This window comes from Stigmatopora nigra, chromosome 5, assembly GCF_051989575.1.
Source record: "Stigmatopora nigra isolate UIUO_SnigA chromosome 5, RoL_Snig_1.1, whole genome shotgun sequence".
Lineage (NCBI taxonomy): Eukaryota > Metazoa > Chordata > Actinopteri > Syngnathiformes > Syngnathidae > Stigmatopora > Stigmatopora nigra.
In genome coordinates this window covers 15,908,556-15,927,500 of record NC_135512.1, presented here as the reverse complement: position 1 = coordinate 15,927,500, position 18,945 = coordinate 15,908,556, and the positions used below count along the sequence as shown (strand labels likewise).

Below are 18,945 nucleotides of genomic sequence, written 5' to 3'. Positions count from 1 at the left end.
CCTGAATTCGGACGGGCTGAGCGCTGTGCAGTGGTGGCGGCCCCCGTTCCCGAGCCGTGGTGCGGCCCGTGTGAAGCTCTTCCCCCGCTTCCCTCTCGTCCTTCAGCGCGTCCTTCTTCTTGAACCTTCTCCTGCGTCTCAGCAAGCTGCCGTTCTCGAACATGTTGTAGGAATCAGGATCCAGGGTCCAATAGCTGCCCTTACCGGGCTTCTTGTCGTCGCGAGGTACTTTGACGAAGCACTCGTTGAGCGATAGATTGTGCCGTATGCTGTTCTGCCAGCCGTGCTTGTTATCCCGGTAGAAAGGAAATCTCTCCATAATGAACTGGTATATTCCACTCAGCGTAATCTTCTTCTCCGCTGTATTTTGGATGGCCATGGTGATGAGAGCGATGTAGCTGTACGGCGGCTTCACCGTGTCTTTCGGCTGCTGTTGAGGGTTGTATGGGCCGTACACGAGAGTCATCCCGGCCGGGTACTGGTCGTGGCCCGAGTGGGAGTACATGGTCATAGGCGCGGTTATGCTGGCGTAGCTGCCGCCGGCTCGGTAGTAGCTCTGCTCGCTGCTGGTGTACGGCACGACACCCAACGAGTTTGGGCTAGAGACTGAGTCGCGCGTTTGCATCCTGCAGCTCAATGCGTAAAAGCAAATCCAGACCTGCGGCGCGTGCGCGCGTACGTGCGTGCGTGCGCTTAACTTTTGGTTTCCCTTCAAAACCTGCCGTTGCCTGCCAGTCCAGTTTAGGCCACGGGTCTAAGCAGTGAAGCTAAAACCCCGCGGGCCAGCGCAGCTCGCATTTTGAAGCCGGTTAAAAGCTCAAAGTAAAGTCAGAGGATCAACACTTCGAGATAGCGCAAGAAACATTTACGTGTTCGAATGTGCGTGTGTGTGTGTGTGTAAATGTGTTGACGCGCTTTTCATATTGAACGCGTTTTCCTCGCGTTTGGCTGCTCCTCCCAAACCTGGGGTACATCATCCAATTGGAGGCCGAAGTCATCCTCTTGGTATTTTAAGGGTTGTACTGACATGATCTTCCATCAATTTATAAAAATAGCAATAAAATATCTCATCTTTCATCTCATCTTCTGAACCGCTTTATCCCCAATAGGGTCATGAGGGGTGCTGGAGCCCATCCCAGCTGACTTCGGGCCAGAGGTGGGGGACACCCTGAATTGGTGGCCAGGAGCACAAGTAGACAGACAACCATACACACTCACACCCATATCTAGTGGCAATTTAGCGTGTCCAATAAGCCGACCATGCATGTTTTTGGAATGTGGGAGGAAACCGGAGTTCCCGGAGAAAACCCACGCTGGCCCAGGGAGAACATGCACATTCCACACAGGTGGACCAAACTGGGTTTGAACCCAGGTCCCTCAGTGCGAGGCCAACGTGCTAAACAATCAGCCTCCGTCCGGGCCGGCCACAATAAAATATTTCATCTAAACAAAATACATGACTATGTTGGTAAACATACACTGAAAATGCTCCTTCTAGAGCAGAGGTTGGCAAGCCGGTCCTCGAGGACTAGTGTGGGTGCAGGTTTTTGTTCCAACCCATCCGACACTGACAGATCAACTTTAGCCAATTAGATTTCTGCTGAAACAAGAACCACCGGACTGCTATCAACCTATTGCACTTGTAGAACACCAGGTTGGTGAAAAGGTGTCATCTTACGGCTTGGAACGAACACTTACACCCACTGTGGCCCTTTCTGTAATTATTTGCCCACCGCTGTTTTAGAAAGTAGGCCGGCTTCGCTATTAAACTTGTTTTATGTTTTGGTTAACTAAACCTTTGTTATATGAACGGTGATTTGTAAAAAGTAGTATGTTTCTTTATTATTCTGTTGTATCATGTGTGAGAAGTGAGAAGTCACATCAGATAGACAGGAGCCTGAAAAAAAACATGAGAGGTTTCCTCTAGACTACCATGCCTTTCCGCTCCCCTATACCTGCGGTAAATCATGAAAGGTTCAATTGAGACGCTATATTAGAAGATCTGCTTTCACAGGTGTGAGCGTTTCATACATTGATTTGCAGTGTAATTTATAAACCCCAAAAGTTGGAGCTCTAAATGTTGTTGCAGACAAGAAATTACATTTCCTTAGGTCGAGTGAACGACTTTAAACTGTCTGCTAATGAATGTAAATAATAAAAAATAATCTAAATTTTCGTTCATCAATTACAAAAGTGTTTGTTATCAAAACATAAACAAAATACTATTTTTAGAAGAACAGCTGCTGACAATATTTTTTAGCAATCTAGTTTGCTTTCATTCCTCCCACATTCCAAAGAAATGCATGGTAGGCTGATTAGACACTCTACATTGCCCCTAGGTATGAGTGTGAGCATGAATGGTTGTGTGTCTCCTTGTGCCCTGCCATTGGCGGGCCACAAATTAAGGGTGTCCCCTTTTCTCGCCCAAAGACGCTTTTTGGTCACAGCCATTAACAGCAAATTATGGTGAATGTAAAACACTAGTCTTCAGCGCAGCATTTAGCTGTTGCATGCGTGTGGAGGACCAAGAGGCCAAAATTCAATAAATACCTTATTTTAAAAAAAATACATATATTTCCCATTAATATGCATGTACGTGTTGATTTCCATCAGTTTTAAAAAATGATTATTTTTGCATTTATTTAAGCACCAAATCATTTAGTATTTCTATATTGTTTTTATTTCAATGTAATGTTTATTTGAATTTGTGTAGAATATCTTGGTGGAGCGAGTGGTTGGCGTGTTGGGCTCACAGCTCTGGGGTTTTGGGTTCAAATCCAGGTCATGTCCATCTGTGTAGAGTTTGCATGTTCTCCCTAACCTGTGTGGGTTTCCTCCCACATTCCAAAGACATGCATGGTAGGCTGATTCGAAACTCTAAATTGCCACTAGGTATGGGTGTGAGTGTGCATGGTTGTCCGTCTCCTTGTGTCCAGCGATCGGCTGGCCATCGATTCAGGGTGTCCCCTGCCTCTGGCCGGAAGACAGCTGGGATAGGCTCTAGCACCCCCGCGACCATAATGAGGATAAAACGGTACAGAAAATGAGTGAATTATTAATTTAGCTGAGCAATTGCATTTGTCTTGCTCTCTGCTTTCATCCTAACCTTACATCATTGTTTTCCCAGGTGCTCTGCCACTTTTTCTGTTTTTTTCTGTTTGATTTTTTTTCCAGATAATACACACATTTAGGCAAATTCTTTGCGACAACCTTCACAAAAAAATATATTTTCAAACCAAAAAAGGAAATAAAGGTATGTAAATTGTTACCCACCATTCGATTCCACAATCTAATGGAGGGTGGGCAAACTATTCCACGCAGGGACGCGGTGGGTGTGGGTTTTTATTCGAACCCATAAAGAGGACATCTTTTCACCAATCTGCTGTCCTACAAGTGCAATCTGTGGATTGCAGTGAAGTGCTTATTGTTTTCTGCAGAAATCTCATTGGTTAAAGTGTCTGTGCGCCCACAGCAGTCTTTGAGGACCATGACCTTAGTGGGGATAAAGCAGTTAAGAAAATTAGCTGAGTTTGCTTTGAAATCCAATTAAGAAACTTTTGTCAAAACATATTGGCGATTAAAGTATGTAAATATTATGATAAATGATTCTATTGAATGGAGACCGTCTAAGCAAATGCATGATAAAGGTTAATTAAGCTCGTGAGGAAGTTGATGCGTTAACGTTTAAAAAATGTACTCAATATATTTTAACGGCGTATCCTTGTAACCTTACGGTAATGCATAATTGATGATCTTCAAGCAAAGTTTGATTTTTGTTTAACTATGTAACTGAATTGAAAAGGTTTCAAATATTATACGCCGATTTATTGTTTTATTTTGTGTTTGCAACCGGCAGTATATGTGATCGAGAAACCAACTAACTGCTACTAGTTTTGAACAGAATGACAAATCGCCTGTGATCTAATGAAATACTGACATATTTTGGCGAAATTATATACTACAGATTCAGACAGCGCACGTTTGCTTCCGAACAAAGCAGCAACTTTATATTTTGGTAATTTGCTTAATGTTCTAAGACAGTGTGCAGAAAAAAAGAAAAATATCAACATCTATCCAACAAGTAATTTTAACATAGGGATATATGGTGTACAGTGATTCCTCGACATATGAGCAGCTCTACCTACAAGATGCTCGAGCTACGATGAAAATTTATATTGAATAATTTGCCCTAGATACGAAAATAAATTTGAGATGCGAGAAAGCTAGATTGCCATGGCACTGTCTTTTTTGCCGCATCTCTTTTGTGTATAAAATATATCTACGAGCACGGGGCAGAGCTTTGCATTTCCCCACGTTTTTTACACCGTTAGTAAAGGCATAATACTACATAAAAAAAAGTGAACAGATTTGCAGAGTTGTGCAAAGAAAAGGCGAACATTGACAATCAACATTAAGCGTGAAATAATAGAAAATATGACCGTGGTGTACGTGTTACCGAGCTTGCTTTTCTGCCGGCGCATTGACATTCATGACGAGAAGGAGAGCCTTCTTTTATTGTGGATAAAAGATAAACAGTTAGCAGGAGATAGCGTGACCGAGTCAACTATATGTGAAAAAGCCAGCGGAATTTTCATGGATTTAATAACAAATAAAGGATCTGAAAAGGGGGAGCCTTCACCACCTTAATAACCCTTTAAAGCGAGTCATTGCTGGTTCAAATTTTTTTTAAAAGATCTGGAATACACTCTGTTGTTAGACACAGGAAGCAGCAATTGACAGCTTTCTTGATCGTGCTAATCGATGAATCATTTTTAAACATTTGGATTAGTACAATTGTTTGCAATTATTTACTTAAAATGAAGAAACGTGAAATAATATACAATTTTCATTTGAATTTCATCGTAAAACAGAAAGTCGGGACTCATGATTTACTTTCCCGGGCCACAAAAAACCGAAGCGGAGGGCAGATTTGGCCCCCGGGCCGGCACTTTGACAATACAGGGGGGACAACACCTTGAGTAGATGGCCAGCCTATCACAGGGCACAGAAAACGGAAAACCATGCACACTCACACCCATACCTAGGGGCAATTTAGAGTGTCCAATCAGCTTACCATGCATGTCTTTGGAATGTGGGAGGAAATCCACGCAGGTTGGGGAGAACATGCAAACTCCAAACAGATGGACATGACCTGGATTTGAAACCAGGACTCCAGAGCTGTCAGGCCAACGCGCTATCCACTCGCTCCACCAAGATCTTGAAAACCAATTAAAATAAATATTAAATTGAAATAAAAACAATATAGAAATACTAAATGATTTGGTGCTTAAATAAATACAAAAATAATCTATTTTTAAAACAAAAAAGCTGAAGACTAGTGTTTTACGTTCACCATGAATTGTTTTTAATAGCTGTGACCACAAAGCGGCAGTGTTGTCTTGCGTTGTACTTTTTGTGCTGTTGCATGTGTGATCTGATGTAGACTAGAGAAGCAAAGAGTCAAGAGAATTAAACAATAAATGAAGACAGTGATTTTGTTACTTTAAAACACAAAACATAAAATGAAGACCAGAATTCAAGAACAGACCAAGACTTCTTTCAAACCAGTAATCACAGACACGACGATAATGACTTTTAAAATAAATACCGAGATCAAGCCAACACTTTTTAGACACAGGGGAATTGTTTTAGGAGCCTAGGACCACTAGGGGTCCTGCCAAACACATTTTGGGCTTGTGTTGGAAGAGTGTGTTCCCGCCACGTCGTGTCGGATTTAGGCGGTATGTGTTGGGTTGTGGGCCCGGGTGGTCGTTTGTTTTCTGTCTTCTTCTGTCTGGGATATATATATATATATATATATATATATATATATATATATATATATATATATATATATATATATATATATATATATATATATATATATATATATATATATATATATATATATATATATATATATATATATATATATATATATATATATATATATATATATATATATATATATATATATATATATATATATATATATATATATATATATATATATATATATATATATATATATATATATATATATATATATATATATATATATATATATATATATATATATATATATATATATATATATATATATATATATATATATATATATATATATATATATATATATATATATATATATATATATATATATATATATATATATATATATATATATATATATATATATATATATATATATATATATATATATATATATATATATATATATATATATATATATATATATATATATATATATATATATATATATATATATATATATATATATATATATATATATATATATATATATATATATATATATATATATATATATATATATATATATATATATATATATATATATATATATATATATATATATATATATATATATATATATATATATATATATATATATATATATATATATATATATATATATATATATATATATATATATATATATATATATATATATATATATATATATATATATATATATATATATATATATATATATATATATATATATATATATATATAGATATATATATATATATATATAGATATATATATATATATATATATATATATATATATATATATATATAGATATATATATATATATATATATAGATATATATATATATATATATATATATATATATATATATATATATATATAGATATATATATATATATATATATATAGATATATATATATATATATATATATATATATATATATATATATATATATATATATATAGATATATATATATATATATATATATATATAGATATATATATATATATATATATATATATATATATATATATATATATATATATATATAGATATATATATATATATATATATATATAGATATATATATATATATATATATATATATATATATATATATATATATATATATATATATATATATATATATATATATATATATATATATATATATATATATATATATATATATATATATATATATATACTATATATATATATATATATATATATATATATATATATATATATATATATATATATATATATATATATATATATATATATATATATATATATATATATATATATATATATATATATATATATATATATATATATATGTGGGGTGTTCGTATTCTCTTCTACGTGTATACTTTTAGATGAAACGACGATTTGTATCTTTCCTTGTTTCCATCGCCAAAATGAAAACAGGATGCAGCAGCATGTTCCTTGTCCCCCCAACCATACCCCCCCCCCCCCCCCCCAGAAAGACCACCAAGAGAGCCAATTTATCCATTTCCTAAAATGCTCGGCCAACCATCGAAATTACATTATAAAAACATGTAAAGAAGGTTCAATATTTTGGACTGAATTATTGATTTTTCCACGTTGCATTATTCAAGGGAATTTAGATGTTATTTAAGTTAAGTGACAGTAATCACCATTGGTGTAATGGGGACAGCCATTCGAATTATATTCAGCAGGCGGTAAAACGAGTCACTCATTGAATAATCCTCATTGAATAAAACCATATTTTGTTTTGTCCTTGAAAGTTGTCACTGGTCTTTAATGGCTGCTATAATTCCAAGTCAGGTCTGTCACGTAAAGCTACTGTTATGTTTTCCAATACTACCGGTATTGCTTAATGTGTACTTATATTTTAAACATCTAATCTAAGTTTCTCTCTCACACGCTCACGCGGTCGCGCAAACGCGCGCACACACTCACGCACACACACGCACGCACACACACGTACGCACATGCACACGCGCACACACGCGTACACGCACACGCATACACACACGTACGCACATGCACACGCGCACACACGGGTACACGCACACGTGCACACACGCAAACGCACACACGCACAAAGGCTCACACGCTCACACACAAACGCGCAGGCACGCACACGCGGACGTACACGCGTATACACGTGCGGCGTGTGCACACTTGCACACTCAAACGCAAATAAAAACCTCACAACTACTGAAGGTCTACAGTGTAGATCACGTGTGTGAAAATCAAATCTGGACCACCGCATCATTTTGTGTGGCATGGGAAAGTAAATCACGAGTGCCGACTTTCTGTTTTAGGATCCAATTAAAATGAAGAGTATAGATGTATATTAAATTTCCTGATTTCCCCCCATTTAAATCAATAATTGTAAATTTTAAATCATTTTTTTCAGTGTTTTAGTTCAACATTTTTTCATAAAATCTAAGAATGTATTTGAAAATCAAAAATAAACATTGTTTTAGATCTATAAAAAACTGAATATTCAGGGCTTTTAATCCAGTTTTTTAATCCATTTTTAAAAAGAAATCTAAATAATTGTCCGGCCCAAATGAAATCGACTTGACGTTAAAGCGGCCCGCGAACCAACTTGAGTCTGATAGCCTTGGTGTAGATGTGGATACATCAGAGAATGCAAATATCAATCAATGAAAATAAATTCATCCAAACTATTCCAATCAGTGAAGAATGTGTGAAGAATCACCAAATGAAATATACATATATATATATATATATATATATATATATATATATATATATATATATATATATATATATATATATATATATATATATATATATATATATATATATATATATATATATATATATATATATATATATATATATATATATATATATATATATATATATATATATATATATATATATATATATATATATATATATATATATATATATATATATATATATATATATATATATATATATATATATATATATATATATATATATATATATATATATATATATATATATATATATATATATATATATTTAAAAAACTTAGTTTTTAAGGCAAAAATAAGACCAAACAATCAAATTCTACTGATTTTTGCAAACATTTCGTGGATAATATTATCTATAAAAATATTTGGCCTGCACACGCATGCTGGATGCAAAGGTCATGGTCTAAAAACATGTTTATTGAAACATTTGACAAGTGACAACGTACGTAATAAGGCATTGTGTGTGATAAAAAGAAAATGGAACTACATAGAACAAAATGTGTTTATGAAAAAGCACTTGCCGTTGTTCCTTTATTTAGTTTTTTGTGGCCCGGATGAGGGTTTCTTCATTTTTTTACTTCAATGCATTGATTTGGTCCACAAAGGAGGCACAGCGTGAATTTAGGTATCAAGATACATGCTATTAAGTTTCCGACAGAGACAAAAATGGTCCTTTGTTGTATGGCGGACGTGCATTTTTTTGCATCCAAAGCGACTATGTGGCTTACATGACACATGGTCTGATGTCCTGACATACCCTCTGAGGATGGTGATGATGATGGTGATGATGGTGATAGTAGGACCCGCCAGCGGTGGGGTGGAAAGACGAGACACCATTAAAGTTGAGCACAAAATCTTTCCTGTCGCAGTGGGTCTGATAACGTGGAATGCCCACTGTGGAGGACAGAAGACGTTAAATATACTGACAGGGTGCATTTTTGCTCAAGTGTTTGACAGGGCGCGATTTACTGTTGTTATAAATGCATAGTCATACAGTCATCAAGGATTGAATGCTTTTGAATTCACATTTACAAATGTAAAATACCTTTGTATTACAGTAGTATGGTAAAATATCTCACTTCTCTTAAACAATTGATAATTTGATCTGAAAAATAAATTTCAAAATATGTTAAAGAGAGGAAAATCCATCATTATTTTTTTAATTGTATATGTATACTCAATCAGATATGAGCTGTGTAACCGTCAAGATGATAAGGACTCCAGATGTCACTTTGTTTTGCAGGGCAAGACAGCGGGATGTATCCACAAAATGGGCCACAACTCATGGCCGGCCTGCTACTTTTCAGACACCAGTCGCGTTTGTGATTGACAGCAAAGGTGGACCAAGCATTGCTCGTTCACACCAACACATTCATGCACCCTCGCGTGCTCAATAAAGATGGTGAATTAAGTCGAAAAAGGCCTCCCTCCCGTCTCTTGTGGATACATGTAGGTTAAAATCCTCTCCAGTGTGGTCCGAACTGCATAGTCGTTGTTTAGTTAACCTTTGAGACGCTTTCAGGCTCCAGTGTGGGCTCCTCGTCTCGCTGAGATCCTCAAGATTTAGTATAGCCCCACTGTGCTTTGCTCAAGTAAACCATTCTCAAATTACTTGAAATACCTCTGGGATTGAGATTATTTTAATTTTAATATATATATATATTTATATATATATATATATATATATATATATATATATATATATATATATATATATATATATATATATATATATATATATATATATATATATATATATATATATATATATATATATATATATATATATATATATATATATATATGTCAGTGCTTCTCAATTATTTTCTGTTAGGCCCCCCCTAGCAAGAAGAAAACTATTCGCGCCACTATATATATATATATATATATATATATATATATATATATATATATATATATATATATATATATATATATATATATATATATATATATATATATATATATATATATATATATATATATATATATATATATATATATATATATATATATATATATATATATATATATATATATATATATATATATATATATATATATATATATATATATATATATATATATATATATATATATATATATATATATATATATATATATATATATATATATATATATATATATATATATATATATATATATATATATATATATATATATATATATATATATATATATATATATATATATATATATATATATATATATATATATATATATATATATATATATATATATATATATATATATATATATATATATATATATATATATATATATATATATATATATATATATATATATATATATATATATATATATATAGTGGCGCGAATAGTTTTCTTCTTGCTAGGGGGGGCCTAACAGAAAATAATTGAGAAGCACTGACATAGACACACACAATTGATTGTACCTGATATGTCACCATGGCTGTCCCTGCCGTTTTGATGAATGTAGGTTTGCTCTAGGGAGTAGGACGACATGCCAGAGTGCAGAGAAGTCGATGCTGGGTTACTGGAGGTTAAAGGCTGCTGTTTGAAGTAAGGAGACCCGCCTGCAACAGCCCAGTGTGCGGAGGTACTTGCGAACGGGGAATGGCTATCCAGGGCGCTCGCCATGGCTGGAGAGGACGGGACAGGACTGTTGCTGTTCTCCGGCCCGTATTCTCCATTGGAGGGCACAGGGCAGCTGGCGAAATATGTGGATCCCGGACTAGGAGACATGTGGGGTACATGATGTCCAAGGCCAAGCCCGTCATAGCCCCCGATCATGGGATTACTCATATCCAAGTTGTAGCTGTTGCTGTGACAGGCTAGTGTGGCAGAAGTAGGCTGGAAGTCAAGATTCTGTGGCAGAATGGACGTGCCAAATCCGACGCCATTCATCATCCTGTACATGGGTTTCAGGGCTTGACACTTTCTTCTGAAGCCTCTGGGTCGTCGTCGAAACGAACCTTCCTCGAACATGAACTCGCTCCCAGGATCAATGGTCCAATAGTGGCCTTTCCCCGGTCTGCCAAGTCCCTTCGGCAGCTTGATGAAACACTCATTAAGCGACAGATTGTGTCGGACTGAATTTTTCCAACCTTGATAGGACCCCCTGAAGAATGGGAAACGAGCTTGGAGGAATTGGTATATTTCGCTGAGTGTCAGCCTTTTGCTCGGGGAGCTTTGCATTGCCATTACGATGAGCGCAATATAGGAATACGGAGGTTTTTCTGGCCGCCTCAAACCGGAGCAATTCTTCTTTTCTTTAACGACAGCGGACAAATTGTCCGAGGCGGCTTGTTTGGAGCTCAGCATGGCGGGATGCAGTGCGCCGGGAGCAGGACTAGATGTCAGAGGAGGCGGAAGATTCAGCTGCTGGTGAGGGGTCTGGCTCGTCATGTCAGCTCTGACGTAAGGAGGGAGAGTCCCTGGAATGTTTGAAAAGGACTAGTGATTGGGAATAGAGTCCAAAACGCACGCCACCAGTGCTCCTTTGTTTGAATCCCAGCACAAATCCATAACTTTGTCGCTTCCAGTTGCGCACGACATCCCCCTGCGCTTGACGCACGCAGAACGCACGGCCAGTGGGGAGGAAGAGGAAGACGTAGGAAGGTGGGGGGCTGGGGGATTATAGACCGGAGACTTTTTGTCCCAGGGCTTTCAGCGCGACAACGGGGGCTCCACGCAGTTCCACGGGGGACCGAAGTGGTGCAGCACGGCGTGCCGGGAAGCCACCAACAATTACTCAACCGGAGGAAACATGAAAAGTCCTTCCACTATAGCAAACAAAACTCCGCCACTTACCATTTCATAAATCTGTCTCTTCTGCATGCAAGAATCATCTTTCCAAAAATATTTCCAGGGAATCACGATGCTATATCCCACTATGACTATATTATTTTCTCCTAATTCCCTCCTAAAATGATCTGGAGGATAATAATAACAAACTCTGACAGTGTCGAACAGCTCAGGCAGTGAGGGGGGGGGGGGGGGGGGGGTGTAGAGAAGGTGGTGGGAGCATTCCCTGTGCGTATGGAAGCGGGGGTGTTTCTCTCAATAAATGACTTTGACATGAGTGTAAGCAGGCTTTTTCCACCAAGCGTGGCTCTGGATACCACACACAGTGCACCAGTGTCAGTTTACCGCCCCGGTGCCCCGGGCAAGCGGCGGTCCAAAAGGTCTTGCGTTCATTAGTGGGAGAAAAGCGAAATTGGGCTAGTGGGCTTTAACAAGTCCCTCCCTTGAGAAATGGCAGGGATTTGGAGAACATCAGGCGGCCCATTGAATAATACTGACATAATTATTTTTTTTACACACACACACACACACACACATATATATATATATATGTATATATATATATATATATATATATATATATATATATATATATATATATATATATATATATATATATATATATATATATATATATATATATATATATATATATATATATATATATATATATATATATATATATATATATATATATATATATATATATATATATATATATATATATATATATATATATATATATATATATATATATATATATATATATACCTATATTTATGTGTGTGTGTGTGCGCGCGTGTGCGCACACGCATGTGTGTGAATAATATGTCGTGCTTGAATCAAAGCTTTGCCAGGAATATTTTATAAAGCCTGTCAGATTTTTTTGGAAAAAAACTGCTTTTGTGGAAACAAAGGATGTGCAGATAAAATTATTTCCCAGTATACGACACACGGCGCAGTTTAGTGGCCCCACAAATTTCCTGCGTCATCAAAATAGCCAAACCCCCGTCGAGATCAGTATGCTTTGGCTTTCACAGAGAATCTTTGTTCTAGAAGCTGTTTTTCTTCCCTGTCTTCTCAGTTTTTATATGGCCCATGGATGAGCTTGTGATAGGGCATGTTGGATACAAATTGACTATATAGAAGATTGGACACCACAAAAGGGCACATGGAGTTGCTTAAAATGTTTTGGCTAGATTTTTGTATACGATTTGCATGCATTTAAAGACCAATTTGAAGTCATTGCCATTCAACCATTGTCATTGGAACAATGAACAATTATTTGATTAGATTTCAATACAGTACATTTATTTCTATGCATTTCAAGTTGAAATCAACATTAACAATGTGGAGTTAGTATCATTTATTTTGTAAATGATCGCAGTTTGAGGATTTATTAGTTTATTTCTTTTTAAATAAATACTTCCCTGTATAGGTCGGTATTGTCACTCTTTGCCTGCGGGAGGTCGTACGTGGTTCATCCTGCCAAAAGGACACATTGTTTAGACTTGACTGTCTGAAATTGTGCCTGCATTTAAAATGTGGTTTTCTGAGTCCTGCTGTGCAGGTAAAAGTTGTTCTAGATTGATACATAGAAAATGAAATAGAGACTGGTATAATTGAGAGTAACTGAGGCAAGGGTTATAACTTATTTCACAAATACTGGAGGATATCATGAATAACCATAAATCAATTAAAAGTCACGTGGCTAATTCACAGGTTTTTATTCTTTCATTTCACCTGCAGGTTGCAGCATTGGCCTTGAAAAAGCAATTCTCACCTGCCACCGGCTGTGTTGGAGGCAAAATAGATGCGATTGATGAACCGGATTCTCCAACAAGTACAACAACGGTTTTGTTCTTTTTTTTTGTTTTTGCAAGAGACTTGCTTATAAATTACATACAATTGGCCAAGTTCAGTTACAAAAGGAATTTCGTTTATTGTGCATTGTGAAGGGAACCTATGGCTCGGCAGCCAACTGTGAGCTAAAATATCGAAACCACTGGTGACAGATCCGAGATATTACATACAGAGCGGTTTTAATCCTCTTCTTTTCATTAGACTATTCTGTAATGCATTCTCTCATTGATCAGCAACTGTATAAGAATGTAGTCAAAAGTGTTCAGCTTTTACACTTTAAAAGGGGTGGAATTACAGCAAAAAAAACACCCATTTACATGTATTTTGGCTGTTAAATTCGGAATAACATTAGAAAATAGAAATTGTTTATGGCTGTCTTTGTGATAAATAATTTATGTATGGCACTCATTTTTGCAATAAAACAATTTAATTTGGAATTGCCTTCGCGTTGAAGAAACAGAACCGAAATAAACATTATCATTGCTGAATATTGTTTGGGCTTCATGCATGTTCCTATATTTGGGGTGCAGGTTTGATGGGGTTTCTGCACCGTGGAGAGCAACTGGAGTCTCCCCTATATACATGAGCAATGCTGCTCTTTTATCCATCACATTGTAACATTAGTCTGCTTTGCACAATATCTAGAACACTGCATTAAATAATCAACATATCCTGGTGGAGAGGTTCACTCGACTGACTTCAGTGCACACAGGCGCAGACTCGATTCCCGCTGGTGGCGGTGTGATTGGGAGTGTGGATGGTCGTTTCTCTCTCTGTGTGCCCTATGACTGACTGGCGACCAGTCTAGGGCAATGTTCCCTCTAATTTTTCGTTTGTCTTGGCAGAAATATAACCTCCCTGAGCACACTGAGTACCAGTGTGAGCAACATCATCATTGCTCGCTATGGGCACACACCAGTATTACACCTGTCATAAGCAGGTGCATGTCTACCATCCATGAATGATCTAGATAAAAAATAAATAAAATTTAATGATTCAAATCTATGAATAAAACATGGTAAAAATTGTCACTAGAATATCCACAAATCTGACTTAAATTTTACCATATTTTTCACGTCTGTCCTCACTTCTCATTCAAATGCTTTTTCTGCTGAATGTGTCACTTGATAGTTAAACTTGCATCTATATGCAATATTTTTCCAAAACTTGCTAACAACTTTAGCTTCGCTGCGTGTTTCTTACCCAGTTGCACCATTTGTTACTCTATGTGCATACACGCCGACAGCCATTCCATCTTAAAAGAACCTGATTTATTATTTTACTTTGCCTTGTTGAGTGGCACTGCCGCAGCCCAGTCGTTTTGCCGTGATAGAGGATTGGCAGCAGCTCAGACGAACTGTTAGCTATATGCTAACCTGCAATACTGGTATAACACGTAACTAACACAGTTATGATAAAGGCTTGGCAGCAGCTCGAACAAACCGTTAACAATATGCTAACCTGCAATACAGGCAAAATGTGTAAATAATGCCGCCAATTAATGTCATCAAAATTTACTCATGTCGCGAAAGAAAACACGGGATGTGAAGCTAATCATATCATTGGCTAGTCCAGGGGTGGACAAACTTTTCAGCCCGGGGGCCACATTGACTTTAAAAATTTGACAAATGGGCCGGGTCAGCACAAGATACGATACATATGAAAAACTGCATCCGTTTACAGTTTATATGAAACATAAACAGAAAAAAGGTCTAAAGTATTAACATACTCATCACTCATCATTAAGGTAAAAAGTATAAAGTACAAAGTAAAGTAAAATGGGATTTATTAAGAAATATTAAAATGTAATAAAAAAAAAGAGGGGATGTAAAAAATGAAAAACAAATAAGAGTGGACAGAGCTACTGCCACTGGCATCCGTGTGACAGCGCCATCTTGGGGAAAAAAATTAAACAAATAAGAATAAAAAAATTCATTGTTTGGACGACGTCAGCGGGCTGGATTAAAAAGCCTAACGGTATGTGGCCCGCGGGCAGTAGTTTGCCCATGTTTGGTCTAGCGTATAGTCTGCCTTACGCATGAAGACAGGCTCCAGCAACCCCTGCAACCCTTTCAAGGATATGTGCAATTGAAGATGAATGAATGAATGGATTAGATAAAATACAGCTAATTAATATAAGATTTATATCAAGTTCTGAATCATGTATTGAATTTTAAAAGGATTTGAGTGTAGCATCTGAATTTTTTTAAAATATTAGCAGATGTGTCATATTATCATAAATAATAATAAATGTATCTCACGATGTAATAATTAAGTAAACATATCACTTAATTGTTATTTCAAGTGTTAAAATTATCATCATTTAAATTGGATATTTTTCATTAACCCCACAGAACTATTGGACTGGTTATATATTTATATTATTATATCTTAAACCTACCACCAACTAAAATACATCATTTTATTTCAATAATATCAAACAATTTTTGACTATCTAAAGGGAAGATATTTTGAAATGACACCCATATTTACCATATATACTGTCTTTCAGACAAACAAAGGGGGGTTTTTACAAGAAAAGAAATTCTGTCATCCACACCTTAGCGGAGCCATTCTTAAAATAAACAGAATAACATTTTAAAATGACAGTCTCATTGTTTACCTTGTTTTATTCATTTAAATAACAGGCATGCGCTAGTTCTTGACAAAGTAAACATCTGCTCTCACGAGATTCTAGTGCAATTACGTGATTCTCCTGCAGCTCAGTCATTTATCTGACGGATGTATACATTGTCTTACAATACAGTAGTTCGAACAAGTTATGAACATATAGATATATACATTGCATACAACGGCTTGTGACCACCGTCACAGATAGAACAGAGATCACAAATGCATTATGTAAAGAGCCGCCTCGTGGCGTAGAGGTTCAGTCGCCTGACTACGGTGTGGGCAGGCGCAGGGTCAATTACCAGTGGTGGCGGTATGACTGTGAGTGTGGATGGTTGTCTGTCTCTCTGTGTGCCCTATGGCTGACTGGTGACCAGTCTAGGGTGTAGTCTGCCTTTCGTTCGAAGTCAGCTGGGTTAGGCTCCGGAAATCCCGGAAACCCTTTCGAGGATGCGCGTAAAGAGGATGAATGAATGAATGAATGAACTATAAATAAAAATAAACACAAACGCATGCACAGACGCACGTCAGTGGTGTCCTGGGATACACTAGTCTACAACGGCAACACATTTTTCCCACTGGAGAAGAAGACACAAATGTATGAACGTTGTTGTCTCAAAAAAGAAACGCGGGTAACTAAGAGGCGGGCTCAAGTAAAAGTGCATATTTTTCCAAATAAGTGAATGTCCTTATGAGAGCAAGGAGGCTATATGAAAGCTTCCTGCTTTGGGGTGCGTTATGAGAGCGGTGGTCCCAGGTGCTTTGGGAGGGAGGTACGTGAGTGCATCCCCTTCAAATTTGGCACTGCCGGCCAGATAGCTCACGGGATGGTGCACCGGGTAGTTCATAGCGTAGGGCCAGAACAGCCCGTGTGCTTTTATGTGCAGGTAGTCTTCTTCCCTGCTTTTGAAGGGCTTGTCGAGGATGCTGTCGATGGCGAAAGAGCTGGAGAACTTGACCCCCACCCTCTCCTCCGCAGGGGCGAGGAGGCGGGTGACCTCTCCCGTGACATCCGGAGTCTCCTGGCCTTTCAGAGACCTTTTGGCGATGCGCTTCCTCCTGCGACGGAAGACTCCATCGGCGAAGGTGTACTCACTGTGGGGGTTGAGCATCCAGTAGTTGTCCTTGCCCCAAGGTCTGGATGGGTCTCGCAGTACTTTGAGGAAGCAGTCATTGAGTGACAGGTTGTGGCGCACCGAGTTTCTCCAACCGGTGTAAGTGCCTCGGAAGAAGGGAAACTTTTTCATCAGATAGTCGTTGATTTCCGCCAGGGTGAGGCGGCCGCTGCCGGACTCTCGGATGGCCATAGCGATGAGGGCGATGTATGAGTAAGGAGGCTTTGGCCTGCGACTGTAGGGTTTCCCCTTGCTCAGGTCGATGCCTGTTGTCACGGGTGGCGGACTGTTGGCCACGCAGTCTCCGTCAGACCCCAGCTCATCTCCTGATACGGGAGAGAGAATCCCTGCGTCTGCGTCCACGCACAACTCCAGCGGCTTCTGAGTGAAGTGGAGCGCGGAGAAAACTTCAAGTTTCATGTTTGATCACCTCGCTTGCGGCTTCTCTTGTTGCTTTTTGTGGTGTGCACGTGGGCTGGTCCCAGCAGCAGGCTGTCTGTCTCTCAACTGTATAGTAGTATGTGTGCCTAGAGCGCCTCTGTCTGCTCAGCGCTAAACAGATGTGTCTCCGGAGGGAGACACGCCGTGTTGCTATTAATATAATGGCTCTGCAAAGGACGTCCCTGGGGCGGAGCTACCATTTAATACAGAGGCCGCTTGAGTGAAGTACAATGTTTACAATTGGGTGCTACTGTGTCACGTCAGAGAGGGAAAACACAATCACTTATCCTTCCCTTTGTATCCTAATATTATGCACAGCGATCAACATTGTAACACGTAAAATAATTTATTATTTAATTTAAATAATTTAATATTAATTGAGTTTCATTTCAGAATCTAAATAAAATTATATTCTTCCATCCATTAACTGTAAGATTAATTTTTAAGGGTCACATGAGTTCACCAAGAACTGAGTTTGATTTTTTTAATACCCTAAC

The 18,945-nt window shown here is 37.0% G+C and overlaps 3 protein-coding genes across 3 annotated transcripts in view; all 3 read right to left on the bottom strand.

Annotated features, from left to right (window-relative positions):
• LOC144196778 (forkhead box C1-A-like) overlaps nucleotides 1-869 on the bottom strand; it is a 1,891-nt gene extending 1,022 nt beyond the window's left edge. The window contains exon 1 of the mRNA XM_077717208.1: nucleotides 1-869. This exon is cut by the window's left edge and continues 1,022 nt beyond it. Coding sequence (XP_077573334.1) covers nucleotides 1-625 — 625 coding nt within the window. The 5' untranslated portion in view covers nucleotides 626-869.
• Nucleotides 870-9,143: 8,274 nt separating this feature from the next.
• Nucleotides 9,144-12,026, bottom strand: foxf2b (forkhead box F2b). Its single transcript, XM_077717405.1, has 2 exons — nucleotides 11,027-12,026; nucleotides 9,144-9,483 (listed from the first exon to the last, which is right to left on the bottom strand). The coding sequence occupies exons 1-2, from the start codon at nucleotides 11,997-11,999 to the stop codon at nucleotides 9,314-9,316; spliced, it is 1,143 nt and encodes a 380-aa protein (XP_077573531.1). The 5' UTR covers nucleotides 12,000-12,026; the 3' UTR covers nucleotides 9,144-9,313.
• A 4,886-nt stretch (nucleotides 12,027-16,912) lies between these two features.
• foxq1b (forkhead box Q1b) lies at nucleotides 16,913-18,563 on the bottom strand. Its single transcript, XM_077717276.1, has one exon. It carries the CDS (start codon nucleotides 18,425-18,427, stop codon nucleotides 17,582-17,584), a length of 846 nt encoding a protein of 281 aa, XP_077573402.1. The 5' UTR covers nucleotides 18,428-18,563; the 3' UTR covers nucleotides 16,913-17,581.
• Nucleotides 18,564-18,945: the final 382 nt, after the last annotated feature.